Raw genomic sequence first — 25607 nt, 5'->3', positions numbered from 1 at the left:
AATCCTAAAAAATTTCAATATTAAATAGTTTAACTTAGATTAGTTTAAGTGCATCCCGAGATGCACACGTTTTCATTAATACACATGGTGGCCCATCTTAGAGTTACAGCCAAGGAAATATTTTTTCCCAAAAATTCAAAAACACATTAAGTTTGTTTGTGAGCGGAACAAGTTTTAACCCAAAAAAGTTCAGCCCTCTGACAGAAAGTGTCATCCCCATTTTTTTAAGAGAACAGGTGTCGAGTGATACTTCCTTGAAAATAACCTGCGATTTCCATTGCAGTTTTATTTTTGTAAATCGTACAATTGCTAAATTAACATTACGTTTTCCGGTGAATGCGAAAATCGAAACTTACCGTATTATTCAAATGAATGTTGAAAATATTGTCCATCAAACTCTAGATAATAATACCGGTTTGCTTCAAACCATTGACATACATTTAGAGCATCTGAGGTGTCACTTCGCAACGTTCATGAATTATTTGCTCTTGTGAATCCTCCAGCGAGTGCAATACACTTCAATTCACAATAAATCTGAAGGACTTGAATCAGGTGGCCGATGAGTCCAGTCGTATGCAACCCTTTTTTCTATTTTGCGATTTTAAAACCTGTTGGTTAAATAATCACGCACATCAGTTAGGAAATTACCTTTTCCCATCGCATATTCACTCATAATTTAGATATTGCATTAATCGCATCCTAATATTCGACTCACTCGCTGTACATTGAAGTTTGTCTGTTCTTTTTACCGTGCTTCTTGTTATTTTGTACCGATTCTGCTACGCGAAGTTTCACTACCAATTTGCGAAAAATTTTGTTGAAAATATGGATACAGTTTTTCAGATAGCTCGGCAACCTGACCTCTACATTCATTATTTTCAAAATAGAGTTCTATCATTTCCACCCATTCCCCATAACTGATAAATTTGAAACGTTATAAAATGATTTTCAAATTGAATAGTCTAGTTATACAAAATGACATATTTCTAAAAAGGTTTGTTCAGTAAAAAGATCAAATTGCCTCAGAAAAACAATTGTTTCCTTGCCAACGTTTCTAATTAATTCGAATTCTTCTTCCGGACAATCTGCCAAATAAATTTTATAAAACATACTCACTTCATAACGGTTGTCAATTCTAAATGTTTATGGAAGCTTCATTATAATATCATTATTACTCATTTTTTCATTGTGATTCATGGTGTCCTTCAAATACAGACAAGCAGGAAAAGATTTCTTCAAAAATTCATCTCTACAGAGTCCTGAAGAATAATTCCAAATGTTGCCAAGAAAAAAATTGTTTTTCTGATATAATTTGATCATGTTACCCAACAAACTTTTCTAGAAATTATTTTCACCTCCCTTTTACAATTCAAAAGACATACTATGCCTATCTGAATTTTACTGAAACTTACTGAAACGGTAAAAACTCCAATTTTGAAAAGTGAAGCAGCAATGAATAGGAAATTGAAAGATGTTTTCAATGAGGTACGATCGACCCGCCATTTCCATTGGAAAAATTGAGAGATAACACTCCCGCTTAGGTAACTGAAAGTTTTCAATAGTTTCAGGTGAAAAATTATGTCTGTCTTTCGATAACCCATGCTGTATAGAAGTTATTGACTAATTGTAGATATTCTAAATTACTATTGTTTTTTTTTGCAGGACGTTTATTGCAAATATTCCAAATGATGATGACTCTTCCACCACAAATTACTCTCAAAGTTGATTTATATGAGGAATGAATGTTTTTGATAGTATAGTGAAAAAAATCCAATTATATAATGTTTCTTGTTGATAGGCAATGATCCATAACTCACATCTTCAAACCAATCACCAGTTGAACAAATACATAACTCACTATCTACGTAGTAAATCACACTTGAGCAAATTCAATACTCTACAGTTTTACTCAAATTATTTTCATTCGCGAGTAAATCTTGAGAATTTTTTCCAAATATGTTCTCAAGTCTGAAACAGTGAAAACAAGTATACTTGATCAGAAATTTATAATTGATATTTTCAAAATCATGCGATACAAGTTTCTTTCTTTTTCCTCCATTTTGTCTTTATATCCTTAGATAGATAGGTTCATATTACCAGTTCATAAAATATTACTTAGATACAATTGTTCTCTTGAAAAAATCGTCTTTAATATTATGGGTAAAACATTAATTACTGAATTGGTTTTAATATATTCTTCTTGAAAACAGAATGGTTCATTGCCATTACCCTCTTCTACAATTGAACACGGAATCACAGAGTTCATTGGACGCAAATTGTGCAAATGGTGCGTTTTGATGTAATGTGTTTCTGTAGCTCTATATCTCTATAAATATTCATTCTACTGTGTCGTGGTATGATATACCGATCGATAGAGAATTTCTACTCTATGCATTGATTCTGTACGTTTTTTTAAATTTTAATTTTCTGCTTGATTTCAGTTCATTACTTTATGTTGTCGCTGGGTGATTTTCAGCAAATTTTTCTCTACGAATCAAAATTGAACCAAAGCGCTTTCCAAACAGACCAAAAAATTAATCAGGCATTTTGAATTTCGTTCCGCAGATTTTAGCCTCGAAGATGAACCCCGAAGTGGTCAACCTATAATGATACAGAATGAGAATTTGAAGACCCTGGTGGAGACTGACGCATCATAAACCGTGTCGGAAGAACTAGGTGTCAGCTTCCATGCAGTTTTTGATGGTTTGAAACTTATTGAAAAGGTCAAGAAGCTCGAAAAGTGGGTGTCCTCACGATTTGAACGATCAACATAAATTGTAACGCTTCGAAGTATGTTCTATTTTGCTTTTGCGCAATCAAAACGATCCATTTTTGGATCGGATTGTCACATGTGATGGAAATTGCATCATCTACGATAACAGAAAACGTTCAGGACAGTGGTCGGATACAGATAAGTCACCTAGGAACTTCCCAAAGGCGAAAACCCACTAAAAAAAGACCATGGTTACTTTAGGATATTAGTGTGAATCATCCTGTAAGTTAGGAATGAATACTTTTAGTTTTTATATACTGGTTTTTTATATGTACAGAAGAAAATTAACGTAAAAGCAGAAACAATTGTTTATAATTGGAGTAGTGACATCACCCTCAAATTAGGGACCAATACATTACAAGTGACGACGAGTTGATTTCAAGTGTCAAATAGTTAACTTCAGTTAATGTTCCATATTGCTGAGATTTTGTAGGAATCAAAATAGCTGTAAAACAATTAGCCGATCTTGTCCAAGAGTTTGATTCCATGTGTTCGGACTGCTCAGTATATAAAAAACGTCTTGGCAATTATTTCACGGCAAACAGCTCTGACGATGAAACTAGGAAACGAGCAATACTGTTGAGTTTATTGAATGAACCTGCGTATGAATTAGTGAGTAATATATGTATACCAAATGAACCGAAAACAGTTAAATATGGGGATATAATTTCATTAATGGATGGACATTTCAAACTAATAAAATGAGTGTTTTTCAACCGAGAAAAATTTTTTGAATCAAGAAAAATGGCGATTGAAAGTCCGAAAGACTGGGCAACACGGTTACGCAGTTTAGTGACCGTTTGTAAGTTTGATAGTTCTTCCGAGATTGAAAAAGCATTAGTCAATCAATTCATTATCGGTTATGACAAGGGCGCAGTAAAAGACCGACTATATGAAGAGAATGCAGGAGTCAAGGTTTCCAAAGTGATTGAGATTGCATCCTCCAAATAGCCCAACCGCACCTTCTTTCAGCCGAAGTTAAGCAAGAACCGGGGATCCAGAGTAGGTAACCAGCCACACTCGTCAACTTCTGCGGCATCGAGGTCACTAAGCAGCTGTTCCAGAAGAAACAACGGTGGAGGAAAAAACCAAACCCAATGTTCAGTTTGCGGAAGAAAAAAAATCACGGTAGATAAATGTTCATATCGTGATTGTTTTTGCCATTGCAAGAATGGCACCAAAGTGCCCAAATAAAAATTCAGGTAGTAAAAATCGGAATTTTCATAAAAACAATATTCTAGATTCTGAGGAATATTCATTGTTTACCTTGAATAACGAAACCGATTCGGTTTCAATAAATTTATCTGTAGATAAGAAAATGTACCTACACTTTTACATTGGATACGGGAGCTAGTTTTTCTGTAGCGTCGAAATCATTTTATAAATCAAATTTTGATGAAAAGACCTTGCAGACAACAAACAAAATTTTCAGTTTACATAGTGGCGATAAGATTATATCTTTGGAATTCATTAATTGTGAAATTGAATATAAGGGAAAACTGGGCAACTTGAATTTTTGTTTTATTGAAAATGGCGGACCTTCTTTACTGGGACGTGATTTTTTCAATTCGTTCGATCTGACAATTTTTAATATGGATAATCCATCAAAATTACCTTTAGATTTGAGTTATTTGCTCCAGGCATAGGTGAATTTAACAAAGGGACAATATCAATTAGACTGAAATCAGGTATGGAAGTGTGTGAAGCACAACCTTTACCATTTTCGATGAAAGAGAAGGTAGAAAAGGAGTTTGATCGACTTGAAAATTTACGAGTTATAGAACCAGTTGATTTCTCTTAATGGAGTACACCTATTGTGCCCGTACTAAAAAGGGACGGTCCAGTACGCATTTGCGGGAACTTCAAAGTTACGATAAATCCTTTCATTGAAATTGACCCTTATCCATTACCAAAAATTGAAAATTTATTCAGTAAACTAGCTGGTGGTGTTCACTTTACTAAACTAGACATGTCCAATGCGTATCAGCAGATTTGTTTAGAAGAGACTTCGAAAAAGTATGTTACCATTTCGACACACAAAGGCTTGTATATATATATATATATATATATATTTGTGCTCCATTTGGTATTTCAAGTATGCCATCCAAATTCCAAAAAATTAGATTCTCTATTAGTAGATTTGGATGGAGTGGTCTGTTTTTTGGACGACGTTCTTATCACGAGAAAAACCAGAGAAGAACATATTTTTCGTTTGGAAACAGTGCTTTCACGCTTACAAAAGGCGGGACTTAAAATTATCTTTGAACAAATGTAGTTTTTTGAATCCATAATATCGTATTTTAGACATGACATTAGTAAAGAAGGTTTGCATGCTTTTGATTCTAAAATTTCCACTATTATTAATGCACCAATTCCATTCGATGTAACTTCATTACAATCATTTTTAGGTTTAGTGAACTACTATGGCAAATTTATGAAAATCTTTCCATTTTGTTACAACCTCTTTACAATTTACTGGAAAAAATACGGTATGGAAATGGACAATTGTTTCCAAAAAGCGTTCGATTTAGTGAAAGAAAAATTAATTTCTCCTCCTGTTCATTTCAAATCAGAACTACCTATGAAGTTAGTTATTTGATGCTCGTGATTAAGGAATTGGAGCGTTAATATGTCATACTTTGCCTAATTGCATAGAAAGGGTTATAGCTTATGCTTCATGTACTCTTTTAAAAAAAAGAAAAATGTTTGTATTTTAGAGAAAGAATCTCTAGCAGTTATTTTCGGTTTGAACAAATTTCATTATTACTTGTTCGGAAAAAAAATTATATTGGTAACCGATATCATATATATTCCATCCTAATAAAAAAATCCCTGAATATGCTGCAAATAGATTGCGAAGATGGGCAATTATTTTGCCCAGTTAACAATATGACATAGAAGTTGTGAAATCAGAAGATAACCCAGCAGACTCTTTGTCTAGAAATTTTGCAATCAATTGAGGACAATTCAGAGGAAAATGTTGATTTCAATTTTGTTGAATATTTAGCGAATACTAAACACTTTTCAGTAAATTTTTAATTGATTAGAAAGGAGACAGATGATGATAGAATTTTGAATTTTGTTGAATTGGCCGAATTCGAAAAAGTGTCACAAAGATAGACATTTAAAACATTTCTATAAAATTAAACATGAATTATCGATAGAATCCGTATCATTATTCCTCAAGTTTTGAGAGAAGCAATTTTGACATCAGAGTTACATTCGACACATAGGGGTAGTTGAAATGAAAAATGTATCGCGTTCTTATTTTTGGTGGCCTGGTTTGGGAAAACAAATAGAGGAAATTTGTAAAGAATGCCTAAATTGTCTTAGAAATAAAATATGGCCACACAAATCAATTTTACACCCATGGCCTTTGCCAGAACCGTGGAGTAGACTTCATTTGGATTTTATGGGTCCATTCCATGACAGATATTTTCTTATAATTGTGGATATGCACAGTAGATGGTTAGAGGTATTTTCTATGAAATTCATTGCATCGAATTTCACAATAGAGATTTTGTGATCATTTTTTGCACGATTCGGTTTACCCCTGCAAATTGTTACAGACAATGCTACTTCTTTCTGTTCTAACGAATTCGAAACATTTTTGAAAAATAATCATATCTTGCATATCACTTCCCCATCTTCTCACCCATCATCTAATGGGGCGACGGAAAACGCAGTAAAAACCGTAAAGAATGCGTTGAAAAATGCCTTGGGAAAAAATTAAAATGGTAAGTTAAATTTGATTTTGAATAATTTTTTATTTGATTATCGTTCCACATCGCACTCAACCACCAAGATGAGTCCAGCAAAATTAATGTTCAATAGAAATTTGTGTTTCGATAAATAATCTTATACCAGGTAAGAGAATGTATTTGAAAAATTTGAACCAGGTGAACATGTAATCGTTCGTGATTACAGGAAGAAAGGTGTCGTTGAATGGGTCAGAGCAATCATAGTAAAAAAATAGCAAATGTTATTTATGTAGTAAAAATTACAGAATCAGGTAACATTGAGTGGAAAAGACATTTGAATCAGATTAAAAAGTTTCATGTAAGAGATTCTGAGTTGCAATCTCTAGTGAATAGCTCAGAAAATGTAGGAAAGGATTCAAATGACGTTTCTTCTACTTCGGTAGATGAAACTATACTTACAAGACCTAAAAGAATTGTTAAAATCATAGATCGACTTGATTATACATAACTTATAAGGCTTTCAAATATGAAGAAAAGAAAAAATCAAACTTTCTATGTTTTTTACCACTTTTTTGTAATTAACGTTACTGCAGTTTCGTCCTATACGGACATTTTGAAACTTATACAATAAGTTTGTAACTTATACAAACTTATACAATAAGTTTGTAACTTATTGTATAAGTTTTAGAATGTCCGTATAGGACGAAACTGCAGTTTTTAACTGGTAACTTGTAACATTTTGTAACTTATACAAACTTATACAATAAGTTTGTAACTTATTATATAAGTTTGAAAATGTCCATAAAGGACGAAACTGCAGTAACGTTAGTTACAAATAAAAGTGGTAAAAAACATAGAAAGTTTCATTTCTCTGTACTTCATTATTATTTACTACCACGTAGTAACGGCTACATCTATCAATTTATTGCTTTCAAATATATTATACTTATTTATTTATAGGGGGAAATGTAGCATATTAGTGAAACAATTTTCTAGGTATAACTGGAGTAATGAAATCATCCTCAAATTAGGGAAGAATACATTACAGTTACTGTATGGTGGTCAGCCCGTGTGATTCACTTTAACTTTCTGCAACCGGACCGAATCATCACAAATAGCAGAAGAGATCCGATCCTGCTCCACGACAACGCTAGTCCGCACGTTTCACAAATCACGGACCACAAATTAAACGAGTTGAGCGTCGAAGTTTCGTCTCACCCAGGCCTCTCGCCAACCGACTATCATCTTTTGAAGCACTGCGATGAATTTCTCATTGATAGAATCTTCGCAATCAGGCATAAACGGCCTTCATCGACTTCATTGGCTTCCGAGCACACATTTTTTATTCGGACGGAATTAGTCGACTTGTATTACGTTGGCAAAAGTACATTGATTCAATTGATTGAATTTTATCTTGAATTGAATGAGTATCCACTGAGATACTGCAGCTCTAAGTATATTCATAAAAAAGAAAAGGACTTTTAATTAAACAACCTGATTTGATTTTATCTCATTGATTTCTGTAACAAGTTCATTGCATATTGGGACAATACTAGTCAAGTTACGAAACATATCAGTTAAAATCAACCTGTTTTCCAGAAAAATTGATGGAAATCCAACAGACCAGTTTTTTCTAGCATGCTATTTGAAATTTGAAACGCCTCTGGTGTTCTACATCTGTGGTGATATTGAAAATATACATTATTGTGTAGCGTACATTTTAACAACCTTTTTTTCGGCTTCTACAAAAGAAACATTTAAAAAAACTTTCGTGCAAAATTCTATGATAAACAAAAGTTATTTTGGGTTTTCGATCACTAGTTTTGATTGAAAATCGTGTATTGACCGTTGTCTTTGCAGAGTAAGTAAATTCATAAATCTACTTACTGATAGATCGAAAAGGGTTCACGTAATAACAAACACATTGACATCTAATACTCACAATAACTGTTTCAAAAACTTTGATTTCATAAATGTGAAGTTCGTAAAAATATTTGGTAAATGTAAAAGAGTTTTTCGGTTTTCTACTTGTCCTAAAACAAAATCAAATCTGGGAATCTTCCGAAGTAGGGAGCAGTACAATTAACTTCACTTAAAACTTTTAACAAAGATGTACATGCACTGTAAAAACATTCTATCCGATACAACTACTTTCAGTGAATTATAGAGAAATTCCTTTTTTTCTTTCAGCTAGTACTCTAAACACATTCGTAACGAAATGGAATCAAGGGAATCACATCCTAATATATGAAGAGTAATGATATTAAAATTTCACTTACATCGAAAATTATCAAACTCCTGGTATACGTTGAAGTTTCGGGTGAAGATACCCGTCTCCATCTCCTCAGTACCTTTTTGGATATCTTCAAAAAACGTGGCACTCAATTTTTGTATCAATTAACTTTGTTTTATGTTACCTGAGGCGACCATTCAGGATAACATTTGAATATTTTCAAAATAGATTTTTCGGAAAAATCTTCTTGGCTTTCTACCTCGTCACCGGCATACAGGGCGTTCATTAAACATGCGAAAAAATTAGGGAATTATTCCTTGGACTATTCTTAGGATATTTTGTCCTTTGATGATTTTGAATAGGACACTTTGTTTCGATGATACAGGCGAAAAAGAATTTCGACTATAACAATTTTGGTAATTTTGAAATTATCAAAGTAGCCGAAATAAAAGTATAGCGTACTACACTGGACCTATCAAGTCCAGTGAAAAATCTAACAATTTCTGCCAGGAAAACTCACCGGCGAGGTATACCCCAACTTTTTGGAACAAACGCTACCTCAGTTTCTGGAGGAAATACCATTGGTTACAAGAAATACAATGTGGTTTATGCACGATGGTGCACCAGCGCCTTTTAGCATATCGGCTCGAGAGTTTTCAACAGTAACATAGGGAGATCGCTGGATTGGCCTGCTCGATCACCGGACTTAAACCCCTTGTATTATTTCCTATGGCGCCACCTGAAGTCATTAATTTATACTACTCCAGTGGAAGATGTGACTACCCCCGAGCGGGAGTAGTCATTTTCGACAGTTCTTGTAGATTAAGAAACATACATGTAATTTTTGGTAATAAATAATTATCATCGAAATAATTTTCCTCTCCGTATATTCGAAACAAAGCGCCCTATCAAAAATTATCAAAGGGCAAAATATCCTTAGAATAGTACAAGGAATAAACCCTTAAATATTTGCTGCATGTTTAATAAACACACTGTATAAAAATGTGTGAAACTTCTGAGACAAAAATAAAGTGATTTTATCTCAGTAATTATTTCTCATATATTGATGAAAAAGTAGAAAACCAAACAGATTTCTTCGTAAAACAAGTTTCTTTTGAAAAATATTCCTCTTCCGACTCAACTGACATGATTCAACGAATTTTGTTTACAAAAACACTCCAAATATACTGGTATACTTGATATTTTTGTACTTATAGCCTGAAGTGAAAAACCACAGCTTTGGAAATCAGAACGAATAAAATTCCTGTAAACTTTGTTAATGTCATATATTCACAATTTTTCGATCCACTTACTAACTTTATAACACGCTGTACATTCAAAAAACTTAAAATTATATTTACAAAGCAGTGATATTTAAATTTTTTGTTCCGTTCATCACAGATATCGACCTCCTGAACAAATCCCAATTTTACAATATTGAAACAAAAAACAGGACAACAAGTAACTGATAAAATCAGGGTTTGCTCAGGACCCGATTTGACTACAGAGTGTGGCCAAAACTTCAACCATTACACCAGAAATGTATAAACCGAAGTGAGTTTCATAAATTTACAGTCAAATGTTTATTTAAATTCATAATGGAATAGTGGTTGAAGTCATGGCTAACCTGTAAATATCGAAAGTGCCAAAAAGTGACTAAAGATAGGGTATCGATAACAAAGTTCTTTGTTCGTAAAATGACGTATACAAATTTAAAATAAATATATGATTTGAACATACAATATACAAAACACTGGGGAAGTTGTTCCGTACGAAAAAAATATCGAAGATTTTATCGATAAGAAATATTTATATATACACATATGTACAAAGAATTTGGTACAACCGGTTGATCAGGTATCAGTATCGAGAATCGCCAGCAATTTTGAAATAACGTGAAACTTTGAATTGAACCAGTCAAAGGTTCCAAAATGAAAAGCATCATCTATTGAGAAACATTAAAACCATAGTCTAGGCATCAAAACTAACCTAACTCCAGATTTTCGAAAACACACTGAACAATACCCAAACACAACAAATGAAAACATCGTTTTGTTTATTTCAGAATCGTTTTTTTTATAAATACTTTTCAATTTTGAATGAATCTGTTGAAAATTATATTATTAGAAAATCATATAAAATCCCTAAATTTCGAATTTATGGTCGAATTAATTCTGAATTTTATGTCGGAATTTAACTTGAAGTTGAAATGAAACTCTAAGTTCATAATATGAATTTGACAAAATCGTAAGTTTGAAGTCGATATTTAATCATAATGATTTCACTTTCCGAATTTATACCGGATTTTTTGTTAAATTTCGACTTCAAACTCGAAATTCCATTATTTCTACTTTAAACTTGAAATTTTGTGATTTTTTTGAAGTCGGAATTTAATGAAATTCCGGATGTCATTTCGAAATTTGACAATATTTCAAAATTCAAATCACTTGACAAAGCTACTGTGCTAGCGAAATATTTGATATATTTTTCAAATAAAGTTTGTGGAGATCAAATCGTGAAGTGTAGTTTTTGAAAGTATTCAATAAAATTCTGAGTTTACAAGAGGAATTTTGAATTTCACTAGTTCGGACTTCCATTGTCTATTATATAAAATGATTTGAAATCCCTGAAACAAGTAAAAAAGAATAATTAAAAAGAATAGTTGAAAATAACAATTATATTAAGCAACAATAAACCTGAAATGAAATGATAGTGAAATAACCTACAAGTAAAAATATAATAATTGAATAAATAAAAATTAAAGGAATGCAAAAAGAAAATAATAAAAAATAAAAAAGTGTAGAGATTCCAAGTCACGTTAGTTCACGACGTTTCGATTGTTGGTATCTACAATCGTCTTCTGGTGATGACTGGACTGATTCCTCCAGTCATCACCAGAAGACGATTGTAGATACCAACAATCGAAACGTCGTGAACTAACGTGACTTGGAATCTCTACACTTTTTTATTTTTTATTATTTTCTTTTTGCATTCCTTTAATTTTTATTTATTCAATCATTATATTTTTACTTGTAGGTTATTTCACTATCATTTCATTTCAGGTTTATTGTTGCTTAATATAATTGTTATTTTCAACTATTCTTTTTAATTATTCTTTTTTACTTGTTTCAGGGATTTCAAATCATTTTATATAATAGACAATGGAAGTCCGAACTAGTGAAATTCATCACGAAACATTGTCAATCACCTTCAAACAAGAGGAATTTTATTGAATTCTTAGTCCGAAGTCAAAATTTAATAGAATTTCTAAGTTACAGTGGAAATTTAATGATATTTTGATATGAAAGTCGGAATTCGATCATAATTTTGTTGAATTCGGACTTTAATCCTGGAAATTGTGTTAAATGCTTGTTTCAAACTTGGAACTTTCCCAAAATTGATTATATATTCAGAATTTCTTTATATTTTTACAAACACAAAAATTTGATGAATTTCGAATTTAAATACGAAATTTAGTTATTCTTTTACAAACGCCCTTTTACGCCTTATAGTGTACCTATATAGATATATTCATCAGTAACAAAAGGAAAGATGGTTTATTATTTTTTAACTTCAGTTTCGTAATTATCATGGACCCTATAGACAAAACTTTTATTTGTACCGAAATAATATAATATGCCTTGTATAATTCAAATTTCAACTCCAAAATTTTGAAATAAAACAATGTAATGCTGGCGTGTAACAAAACTTAACCATAATCAAACATTACAAAAAACATTTTCCAACTTTACGAAGCGAAACGGAAATGTATGTTCTAGCTTCTTCAAAACAAAACCCTGTATATTCTTTAGTAAAAAACGAAGATCGCATATACATGCATTTCAGTTGGCGTCGGAAAGAACGTCAATTCGTGTTCATTTGTTTTGTTTGGATACGCTCGAATAGTATTGAATTTTTTAACCTTGAGCATTGAATATGAAAAATGCATTTGAACAAATGAATGAATTGAGAATTAAATTGCGTCACGAATGCATAAAAAACTGTTTTTCATTCTTGATTTAAGTTTTGTGGACTTGGCAATATATACGGACAAAAATCCTATTTACAAAAATGATTATTGACGCAGGAAAAAAGGGCCTCCGTTAAAATTCAGGCACTTTGTTTTTTCAAGTGTCAAATGAACATTGATTTTTCAATTTCTAGGTCGACTCTTATTGTTATAATTTGCTAAGTTCATTTCAGCTATGATAGTGTCGAAAATTATTTTTATTTTGATACTCGATAAGAAGTATAAGCGATCATATATAGTAAAACTCATAGTGTAAATTTACTATATCTCATCAAGAAAAAACGAATACTGAAATTGAATTATGGATTGTTTTTGCAGCTAGAGTCAGATATTTGAAGTACCTAATCCAATTGTTCTTTGAAAAAAAAACATTTTATAATTCCAAACGATACCTATAACAAAAGACGAGTCATTTCTAATAATTTTGATGATTTTTCGCAAATGCTTGTAAATACTAATAATTTACAAATTTATTTCAAATGAATATTTATGTGAATATCATAAACATTTTTTATTAGCTGATTTTTCACTATGAATCACTTTACTCGTATTCACAGCTTCAAAAATAGTCCAAATGCTGAAGTCATTTTTTCGTTTTTATTATAAATTAGTGTAACCTACCTATATTATCAAATATTTTGTTATAACCATATTCGAATAAATAAGATTATTGACTTTCCGTTTCTTTTAGGTTAGGTATTCATTGAAATATAATTTTGACCTGTTCTCAGAAGGATTAAAATTTATTAAAGTTCCTAATCCGAAATATTTGAGGAAATTGATTATTTCCAAGAAAGTTTTTGTTGACATGGGTAAATAAATTATTGAAGTTCAAGTCCTTTTGTTAGGTAGGTATATATTTTTGCCTTTTTCAGTAATTCAATTTATTGGGATCGTAAACCGAACGAAATAATTTTTCTTTATTTTTTCAAAACTCAACAAAGTATAATAATAAAAATGACTAGATTTTCAGCAAAATAATAGTAACAAAGTATTCCAAAAGCCACAACACTTACGTGATAAGGGAAGAAGAATGAAAAACAGTCGTCCGCCCTAAGATTTTTCGTCAATACTGCTGTGGTTAAAGGAACCAGAATGAAAAATATATATGAATGTCTGATCTTATATACACTTGTTATTTCACAGTGGCGACACGTCCAAGTCCTGCGCCACAAAAAGCGGTTCTCACATATGCGTTAAAGGCGCCAGGGGGCCCCCCTGGCCCATGGGGTCGGGCGATGAACTGTACTGATGTTGCATATGTTGGACACCTCCGTCGGTGGGTAGGTACATGGAAATCATCTGGCGAAGATCTCCTTGCTGAGGTTGGCCCGCGTACTCTCTTTTAACCCCGCTGGGCGTTGGGGTGTGTAACCCCGAACTGGGGCTCACCGGTTCAGACTTGATACTCGACCCGGAGGGGCTGTGCGAGGACCCCGCTTGGTGCATGCCGTAGGGGGAGCCAGCACTGTTGGGGACGGTTGCAGGGCCGTATGCTCCGTAACCCCCGTTCATGTAACTATGCTGCATCTGCCCCATGTCGTACCGCGGGTAATTCGCGCTGCTGTACTGCTGCTGGTAAGGGCTAGGGTCGTGCATCATATACCCGTTCGGCATGTACCCGTTGGGCATTTGGTACATCTCCCTCGCGGCCTGGACCTGCTGCACTGAGGGGGCTGTGGATCTCGCGGGGTCCGCTGCCTGCAGCAGCGAAGTCGTTCCCAGAGGATACTTGTCTTTCTTTAGCAGCGTTTTGGTCTTCCGCCTCGGCCGGTATTTGTAGTCCGGGTGTTCTTTCATATGCACCGCCCTCAGGCGTTTCGCCTCGTCTATGAACGGCCTTTTCTCCGTCTCACTGAGCAATTTCCATTCCGCCCCGAGTCGTTTTGATATCTCCGAGTTGTGCATTTTTGGATTTTCCTGTGCCATTTTCCGCCTCTGACCTCGCGACCACACCATAAACGCGTTCATCGGTCGTTTCACCCTCTCCATGTTTTGCGCCTTACTCGAGTTGTTATTGTTATTTTGCGTGGTCTGTCCATGGGGCTGATGGGTCGGCTGCTGGTGCGCTTGGTGGTGGTTCTGTTGGTGGTGTATCTGCGGTCCCTGCGGTTGGTGATGTATTTGGTGTGGATGCTGCGTTAATCCGTGCATCGGCGCTTGTCCTAGTGCACTGAGCGAACCGTAATTTTGCAACGAATGGTGCGGTGGTATATTGCCGTGCAAACTACCTCCCTTGAGGTCGGTCTCCATCGTCAACATGTCTTCCGTCGGCGCAAACAGTTTGCTGGCTTTATCACTGCACTCTATCACGACGTCACACTCCGCACTGTACGGCGTTACTCTCTATTGTGAGTTGCTGGAGTTGCTTCCAATCTCGTCTCCGAGCAATCCCCTCCTCTGGGTTTGATTGACAGTACCGCCTGCCATCTTTTCGTTCGGCCAATGATGCGCAAGTGCGAGCCCTGGCCACACCCACAAGGGGCGCCCCTCCATCGGTGTAGTGGCGCGCAGGCGACGCGACGGGACTCCTACTAATTACTCGGCGATTACTAATTATACCTGGAGGGTATTTTTACTGCACGGAGCAATAATAATTAATTAATACGGCGCATCATTTCGCGTTCAAAAATCTTTAATTAATGAGAGCAAAGGTGAGTTTCGATAGGATTTCCTGCGATCTCACCTGATGGTGAGATTTCCGCGAAAATGTCGAAAAAGGAGCTTTCGTATAATTGGGTTGTGAAAATATTGTGACAAAGGGTGTACGGGATATGAATGAACAGGGTTCCGAATGCTTTTATTGTATCGTCGTAAGGCATCAAGTTTGAAAGTGAGGTTATATCTGTTTATCATTTTTTCTTTTTTTTTTGGCGGCCAATTATACCGTTCCTCATTGTTGGAAGTCATGAATGAATCGAGGACAATAGATAGATGGATTTCGTTTTGTGGACGCGTGCCACTACTACAAGTTCAGGAACAACAGTCGCGAGTTTGTCTGCAGAAAAGTGGGCGCTTTGTTTGTTGTTTGAACGATTTCACGCGCTTTTGTTCGCGGTCTTTGTTTTTCATTGTTGTGACGCGATTTTTCGACTGGCTGGGATTGTCTCGGTATATTTTACTGAGAGTTGCGAATTGTCCTCTATGAACTAAATTGGCATCTACAAATAACAAATGTATACAAAGCAGATTAACAAATTCGCAGGCAATAACATCATTTCCGATGAAAAAAGTTGTTAATTTTCACCATCATTGAATGAAATAAATCATATATTGAAAGATTTTTCACACCATAGAGGGCACATTCTACTAAACGCGTTTTGGATAACCAAGTGTCAGAAGATGATTATAACAATTTTACAGTCCACTTAAGAATGTATATCTAAGTAGCAACACAGCCACTTTGAAAATTGCATACTTCTATATTTTCCTATAGTAATTCCTTACGAAATTTTTATGCAGGGATTATCATTCAGCGTAATAAATGAGTACATTCAATTATTGAAAAAACTTATGAAAGCATTGCCAATGCGGATTTCAGGAACAACCCATCATTTTCTTTAACTTAAACTGTAATCGAAATCGAAAAACAGTGCTTCAGTTTTGGTGTGAAAAAGAGTTTTCATTAGGTATAAATAGATTAATTTTACGACAGAGGTTCCAATGCCGTATAGGTATGCGGAAGGAAGAATAAAAATCCGGAAGTTTTCTCTTACCACTGCGTTATTTTATTTTTCTCCTCTCTAGCAATTTGTCATTTTCAGAATGTTGCCAAAAAAAGATGCTCTGTTGAATGATATGTTAAATGTTCTGTTGAATGTTAAACATAATAACAATAATTTTCATTGAGAAAAATCTTTTTTTCTACCTCCCCAATATTTAATAGAAAACATGGAAATATTGGCAAATTTGAATGAAAATACAAACTGATTCTTTTCCCTATCTACTAGCTATAATAATAATTTAAAACAAAATTATTATTTCTCTCTAGATTTGTACACTAAACATTTATAAATAGGAGAAGAAACAAATGCTATTCATATACCTACTTATAGGAAAAGCTATACAATTGACAATTATTGATATATTATGCAAATTTACCGTTTCATGTGTAAATTACTTTTTTCAAATTTCCTATCAGCGAAATTTCTACACAATCGACTACTATTTTCAATTTACTTTACTTTCGTTATATACCTAATTATTTGAAACTGTCGTAATCAATTCGGCTGATTCACAATGGTTTGAATTTTTTAAATTATTTCAAAACTGAAATGATGGTTACTTGTTTTAATTACATTAACTGCAACCTAAAGATATATTTCAGATACTTACGAGCCAAAGCTTATGCATGCAATATCAAACCGAGTTTCGCGACTGCTTATTTGAACATTCAGTAACATCAACCATTTTGTTTACATAGATAAATTTTCAATAGATATTTTGTGGAAATACGATTTTTTCAAGATATCAACTCTAGATTAGATATTATTGATACAATATATACCTACTAATGGCTTGGATTCTCGGTCCATTTTTAACTTGCATCAATTATGTATACCTAGGCGCTATATTGCGCCAATAAAATGAGTACCTACACGGTTAATAAGCTCAAATTCATCTCACTACAGGCTCGGATTATTTTTTTTCGAACACTTAGCTTCCTGCAAATAGGTAGGCTCAAATGCAGTATTCAACAATATTTTCAAATAGTATCTAGCATGCATCGTGTATGGTGAACTAACAGTGATAGTGTGACGTTAAAATTCTGAAGTGCTTTATTTATTTTTATGAGGATAGGCACTGAGTTGAAGGGAGTATTCTGATGACCGTGAATATCCAGTAGATCTGCAAATTTATTATATCCACGAAGACATAAGTTAGCGGGATGTCAACAACAAATACCTACTATAAATATCAGTCTGTACAATTTTTCATTCTACTAAAAAATCTATATCATTTGAAAGTCATTTCTTCTTCATGCAAGAATATCATGAAAGAATCTTTTCGGTGCTTCCATTTATTTCTTAAACACATTTGAAAAATCGAAACTCTTCATTCCTAACTAACAGTTTTATATTTTATAATAGTTGCGAAAACGTTTCGGAGAAACAAATTATAAAACTGTATATCTCCCAGAAATGTTTTCATTTTACGAAACAGTTATAAATAGGAAATTGGCACCGTTTTATAAAACATTATAGTCTTTCTTAATGTTTGTTCTAAATAATATAATTTTATAATATCTATGTACTTATCAGCTGCAAATATGTGCGTTATTTCATATTTTCAAGTTTAATGTCAGTATTCCGAATTGCTAACATTTTAAAATGGCGTCGTTCTATAAAATAATTTGGTATCAATAGCAAACATTTAAACGTATTTTAGGTACTATGTTACCCCTATAAAACTGTTAAGAAACATTTAGTTCTAGGAGTGATATTGCGGCACTACTTTTAAATCTGTATATATTTCTACAGAAGTGCTTGTATGAAAATAAGATTTCTCACGTATATAGTTTGGATAAATATAATTTATCGGGATGTTTTGGCTAAGAAGCTTCTTTCATCGATTATAATATAATATTTCGAAGGAGTTTTGACCCAGTGATTTGAGGGGATTTTGATCATTAATAACTTTTTCTGTTTTTAGCAAGAACAAAATTGAAGCACTAGGTTACGTCGGTCTTCGACGAACCACTTTTCTTATTTTTTTTTCCAATTACCAATATTATTACCTACACGATATTATTAGTTATTCAGTTATTTGGATGTTAGTCAAATAAAACTGACAGATTATACATCATTATATTACATTACAATTATAAAATACCAACAGAATGAAACTATTGAAGCACCATAAAATGATAAAACAATTTTGCTACTTCGGCTATCTACATACCTGATTAGGAAAACTTGTTTTCCTATGATTTAAGGTTAATATGAAAGTAGTTGTTCAGAAAGTATTTTGTCTTTGGTGTAATTCAATGTTTATATGAAAGAAGTTGTTTAGAGGGTTTTTTTTCTTCCAGTTTGGGTCGAAAAGTTAGTTCTTTGCATGATATATCCATCTTTGTAACGAGTTTATTTTGAAATCAATTGATTTCTTCATTTTTTGGAACATTCCTACATTTTTTGTATAAAAATGGAGAGAACGCCAAATCCTTTCTTTTCCAGAAATGGATTTCTCTTACAATTTGAATGATATTTTCATTCCGTTTCCTAAATATTACTGAGTATTAACATTTGTGTTTTTGTTAATGAATGATACGTTATTTTGAACAAAACTTTCTATTGTTACCTAGACAGTTATGATACATGACGAAGAAAATATGGCTCACCTGAAAATTATACACCTGAAATATCTGTTACTGGTACCTATTCCTACTTTAAAATTTATAAATTTCATTATATTATATTATAATACAAATACTAACTCCTAATGTCATAATCACGCAACAAGAAACGGAAATTTAATCAAATTGCAACAATATCGTACAAAATTATTGGAAAAAAACGCCATCTCTAGCATGTTCAAATTTTTTTAAATGTCTGTCTACCTTCCAACATAAACACTGTAGCATCACTTTTAGTATTCAACCAGAGAATCAGAGACTATCTCGTTGATGTAGATGTTTGTTTTCATAATAATAATGCATATTTGGAATATCCACATTCGCCAGTCTACAATTAATTTCATGTGTGCTATTACGTATTTCGGCTATAATGGGCATGTATATAAACACTTTTGATTGCTTTTTTTCTATACGAGTACTCTCTTGTATCAAATTTATGTATTTTGTAATAATTTGTTTATATACACTTCATAATTTTCCATTAGCGAATCCTATAGTATTGTAAAATGATCACTTTAAGGAATTAATTTGTTGTATTGTGTTGTTAAGGCGAAACTTCTGTTTGTAACAAAATGAAGTAATAATTCATAATGAAATGGTTAACTCCAGACATAACATTGAACTACTCTTATAGACTGATAAAATTAAATCGAAGCAGTGGATTGGCCAATGACAAAGCATTCAGCCATGAACAATACTGGTACTAAGAATCTTTGACAATAACAAAAATTAGTAAAATAACAATTTACGATCAGATAAATTGGTGGTAGTAGATATGATAGCAGAGAAGGTTATCTATAAATTTTTTTGGTTATCTTCCACATACTGAAACTGAAAGAAACAATTTGAAAATTTGATGTTGAAACATTTTAGAAAATATTTGGAGGGTTAAAGGTAATTTTGTTTGCTTTTCTGGAAATTCTAAGAATTGAAAACATTTTAAAACCTTGAATCTGGTGCTATATACTTATGCTGCTACCAAAACATTTGGTACTAATTTTTGTCAACAAAGGAGAACCGAAACTAAAGAGGAATTATTTTTTCTGGCGTCCCTAAAGATGTTTGATTGCATAGTACCTACATATTTCTCGAAAAATGTAGTTATGTTTTATGGGAATTTTTTAAAGGATTATAACTGTGTCAAAGGTTTGAATTGATTTTTTTCTACTGTTTTAAGAAGCAACTATAGTAAAGACGAATGAAGAATATAAATGAATCATCAACAACATTCTCGAAAAAACATATTTCCTTATTCTACAAGCAATAAAAGGAGGTAAAAGATTGGGTTGTTCAGAGCAATAGCCACCTCGAATCGTTTTCCTCAGTTTGTGCCAGTTTGTGGACTTATATCGGATGCAAAAATTGGTAATGTATGCACATTCTTTCATCGACCCAACCGTAGAAGAATATTGATCAAGAAAGCATAACTAGCTTACTATAATCAGTTGCGGCCTTTTTTTTATAATACTATCTGGAAGTTATCAAAAGGTACTTTCAAAAGTTAGGATATCGCTCAACATTTTCTCCATGCTTGATTTTTTTTATAAACAATAAGAATGATAGTGATTTACCTGTAACAGGTCAGTTTCAGGTTAATTAGAACCCAAGGGATTGAACCCTTAATCCTTCTTATAAATATTCAATTATGCAAATGTTTCAACAAATATTGTACCTTCCCTTTCTAAGAAATTATATTTGGACTGTTCATCTTCCACAATGAATAAATAAAAATGTATACAGCAAGCGCCAAACGTGATGGCAAGCCCGCCAAATTTTCAATGTAACCCTCACTACAGCTCTTGCAAGACATACAAGTGCTCTTTACAGAGGCGTATCATTACTTGTCCTCCAATGTCATCGCCAAACAAAAAACCAGTCTTCAAGAGTGTATCATTATATAACATTTCAATGAACTGTACCGCTACCTAGAATACTAAATTAAATATGAAATGAAATTACAAAAAAGTCATGTTCCATTAAAACTAATTATAGATACGACACTGGCCGGCAAGTTGATTATCGTAATCCAATTGGAATTTAGTTGGGAGACTCTATACCTGCGCGATCGCTCGCCATCACGTTTGGCACTTGCTGTGTTGTATAGCAAATCGAATAAAAATCACAATTGTTGTGTTATTAGTTTCTGTATCGTTGATATGAATATGAGGACTGATTGTATTTCACATTAATTTGAATGACAATAAAACATTATTGGGTATATTATAACCCGAGTGAAGTGGTCATTGCTTTGATTTCTAGTTATTTTAAACATTGCTGACTATTGTTAGTTTTTCAATAGGTCGTTAAAATTGATGAAGTAAGTACAACTCAAAAAAAATTATATTATAGAAAAATCTTTACCCTTATGGAAATCATCCCATTGCATGAAACGTATTTTTTTCAGTGGTGTGGAGATTCATCGCCATTGAGAAGTTTGTTTTATCTCTAAAAACTGGCTGCCTTGAAAGTGCCATAAGTACTTAATATCATCATGAATTTCAATTATATTCTTATATGACTTCCAAACATATTTGTTGATATTCAGAAAGAAATTACTTTACTATTATTTGAGTTATCCAGAAATGAGTTTGGTTTTAATAGACGGTTTCATCTAGCTTGTTTTATTTATTTGTTTGGGTCAAATTTAGTAATTGAAGTTTGATCCCTTTTCTATTGACAGATTGATGTGATATTCGGTACACACATTTGGTTCTGATGACAATACAATTCAATAAATTCTGGATCATTGTCTATCAAGATGGCTGCAGCTACAAAATGGCGGATTACATATTTTTTCACAATTACCCCAATACTGGTATCAACTGACAGGGCTTCACTAGTAGAATACAGTACACTTTGGAAAGGATACAAATTAGATGGCTGTAGCTACAAAATGACGGATTACATATTTTACCACAACTAACTCAATATGGGTATCAACTGTTAGGGATTGACTTGTAGGATAGTAGTACACTCTGAAAAAGGTGCAACTTCAAGATGGCCGCAGCTACAAAAAGGTGGATTACATATTTTTTCACTACTACCTCAATATGGCTATCAAATGATAAGACTTAACTAGTATAATAGTACTACAGTTTGAATAAGATGCAAATTTAAGATGACCGCAGCTACACAATGGCGGATTACATATTATTCCACAACGACCTTAATATGGGTATCAAATGATAGGGATTGACTAGTACTATAGTAGTACACTTTAACAAAAATACAAATACATTAGGTATATCCTATACAAAGCACTTTTTCAACTCAGAATATTGTTAGGAATCACACGTTAAAAAATGAGACCTCATTCATCTTTAGCTCGCACAAGTTTCGACTTCTGAGGGATGTCGTTTGTAGAGGTGGGACAGCTGGTTAACGGAAAAACAGATTTAAAAAACAGATAGAAGCATGAATCTGAAAATAAAATAGGTAGAAAGGAATGTTTATGTTAAACGGTTTCATTGAAAAAAAAAAAGATGATAATGATGTAGATAATGTACTAAAAACTAAAAAATAATTTGGAAGGTCCTAGGCAGCAGTAATCACACCACTCTCCTCAGCAATCTACGGTATTGATCGGATAAAAAAATAATAAAATCGTTGGCCGTATTATTTACATATTCACTCAGGTTACGCTACGCCCAACGATTTTATAATTCATTCATGTGATCAATACCGTAGATTGCTGAGGAGAGTGGTATGATGACTGCTACCTAGGACCTTCCAAATAATTTTTTAGTTTTTGGTACGTAAAATCGTTTAACATATTTTTTTTTACTTATTTCATTACATCTAAGTTATAGGTGTATGGAGTATACAAAACAATTCGCAGACTCAGATAACAGTTACAAGTAAACATTTCATTGGAAATTCACATCACAAATTCATTGAACATTACATTTCATACTGTAAATGGTAGAAAGTTACATTCCAAATTATTTGGTACACGGTGTTTCTATATCTTGATTTGTAATTTGCAATACATAACATGTAAAGTTGGTATGTTTTTTACGTTTACAAATCAGTCTGTGCCAAACTGCAGATTTGGAAGACGAATCGACACATCCTCTGATCACGCATTCAGCTATGTTTACTCTTAGCTTGTCTTAGAATATAGTGTAGTTGGATAATTTTTTGGGCAACATCTTCCATAATGTAGTGTATATAAAAAGAAATCTGCTGCACAGAACAAAGCCCTGATTATTTCGATTCTCGTATGTCTCCCCGAGCGCGAATCTAAGCCGCCGTGATCCGTCTACACATGTAAGAGCGTCAAATGTGGTCCCTCCGGAGAAAGTAATCAAGTGGCATTAAGTCCGATTATCTGGCAACATTATCCTCTAGCTATCCATCCGATATAGAGCACCATAAATAGGTTTAAAGACCTCGCACTAGATTTTCATTACCATGGCCGCAAATTGTCGAGGAAATGATTGAGATTGAGTTGTCAGCTGTGGAAACCTTATTCCGACGGGAATGATTGTTTATTAACTCTCAGCAAGAAGAGTAAAGTTGTAAATTACAATATCTCTTTGAAAATTTGAAGTTTTTTTCAAGTCAATTGCTACATGCCGGAGGTTTACTATTTTTCCGGATTTTATTCTCGACTATGTTTGTTACCTCATCGTCTTTAATACTATTTACCGCAGTTGTAGGCGAAACTTCAGGCATACACATCTGAAGACCATGGTTAACAACAACCAATAATATCTTCAACACATGATCGAGGAAAAATTATTGCTGGATCTGCAGTATTTTGAAATAAGAAGTTATGATAAGAATAATCAAAGTAGGGCAAAAGTATAAAAAAGTAAACATCAATACCTTCATTCTACTGACGACTTACCATAATTGACAATCATTTGAAAGAATTTGGTGCAAAAAGTCCAATTAAGAATGTAAAAAATGGAGGAGATCAATATTTTATGTTCTATCTCGAAAGATACACTTTTGGCTTGAAAAATTAAAAAAGTGTTAATATTAGACCATCTTTCATTATTGACTTTGTCTTTTGGACTTCCCAAAAGGCTCTGTAGTGTATGACATGTTTTAAAAACCACCTTCATACCTAGTTCCTTGAGAATTCGGAAAAGTCTGGAATTTAAGAAATTGAATGTAAGGACTGCGATGTAAAATATTATGGACAGACAAAACGATCTATTAAAGTAAGATACAAGTAACACATAGCACACTAAAAATATGGAAGACCTGAAAAAATCAGCAGTCGCTCATCATATTTTGCAACAAAACCATTCCATAGACTTCAGTTCATTAAGATTAGTTAGACAAGTTAACAGCAACAGGCAACTAGATGCCTATGAGAGTGTAGAAATGAGTAAACACATTAATATTATGAATAACGATGACGGACCTATACCAAAGAGCATACTATATAGCTTGTTGAAATAAAATAATGTTGTTGGGTTTTCTGATTACTACATAAGGACACATTGCAAAAATAATTTAGATAGGCAATATTGTGAAATTAATTTGTATATAGCTGAAAATTGTTTTATATAAACATATATTGTAAAATAATAGATAAGGCAAAATTGTAAAATCAATTAAGGTTGGTATATCTGTATGGTTGGTACGCCTGGATGGTTTACCTGTATGGGTTACCTTTATAGCATAAATAGGATTAGCTCGCACTAGTTCTTAGTTTTAATCTTCCTCTTTGAAGATGATCACTTGGTGATCGAAACACGTGTCGAGGTTTTAAAAATAACGATTTGGTGTTGGGAAAAAAACTCCAGTAATATTCATTACTACACCAAAGGTTCCAAACAGTACATCATAAGTAAATAATAGTAGTGATAATAATTCTGATTATTGGAGTCCTTGGTGGAATGCTTCCCTCCCCACCCTCGAATATTGAAACCATATCGGCTTGCCGCACTAAGGCAGAAATCTCGGCTCACTACGCTTGCTCAGGTCACATAATACTCGGACCAAATGATCATTTACCCCACGGTGTGGGAACTGGTCGTTGGTTGATAATGAATTGGTCCCAAAAATGGGTGAAGAAACTTTTAGGAAACTTGTACACGAAATGAAATTTACGTACGAAAAAGTTGACAGGAAAAGCATTTTCATTGAACGTCAAGAAATAAGAGCATGGAGAAGAAACTATCTAAGAAAAATTGACGAATTTCGGAAGCTCAAAAAAAAATTGTACTTCATGGACGAGACATGGGTTAACCAAGGACATACGGTCAAAAAAGTATGGCAGGATGGTAATATAACAATTGCACGACAAGCCTTTATTGAAAGTTTGTCAGTTGGGTTAAAACAGCCATCTGGAAAAGGTAGTCGTCTGATAGTTACGCATATAGGAAGCGACAGTGGCTTTTTACCAAATGGTGAAATAATATTTAAATCTAAGAAAACAGGGGACTATCATGAAGAGATGAATGCGGAGGTGTTTGAAAAATGGTTTGAAGGCATCATTCAACTTGTGGAATCTGGGTCTGTCATCGCCATGGACAATGCCCCATACCATAGTCGAC

At 33.4% G+C, this 25607-nt stretch overlaps 1 protein-coding gene across 1 annotated transcript; it reads right to left on the bottom strand.

Annotated features, from left to right (window-relative positions):
- Positions 1-11746: 11746 nt before the first annotated feature.
- Positions 11747-15107, bottom strand: SoxN (SRY-box transcription factor soxNeuro). The gene has a single exon (XM_023171718.2). It carries the CDS (start codon positions 14997-14999, stop codon positions 13923-13925), a length of 1077 nt encoding a protein of 358 aa, XP_023027486.1. The 5' UTR covers positions 15000-15107; the 3' UTR covers positions 11747-13922.
- Positions 15108-25607: the final 10500 nt, after the last annotated feature.

This window comes from Leptinotarsa decemlineata, unplaced genomic scaffold (genome assembly GCF_025532065.1).
Source record: "Leptinotarsa decemlineata unplaced genomic scaffold, Ldec_3_MD MMD2_tig00026354_RagTag_RagTag, whole genome shotgun sequence".
Taxonomy (NCBI): domain Eukaryota; kingdom Metazoa; phylum Arthropoda; class Insecta; order Coleoptera; family Chrysomelidae; genus Leptinotarsa; species Leptinotarsa decemlineata.
This window is presented reverse-complemented; position numbering and strand designations above follow the sequence as displayed.

What these genes read in the sequence shown, in the direction of transcription:
- SoxN (XM_023171718.2), bottom strand. Translation starts at nt 14,999, where the DNA reads ATGTTGACGATGGAGACCGACCTCAAGGGAGGTAGTTTGCACGGCAAT.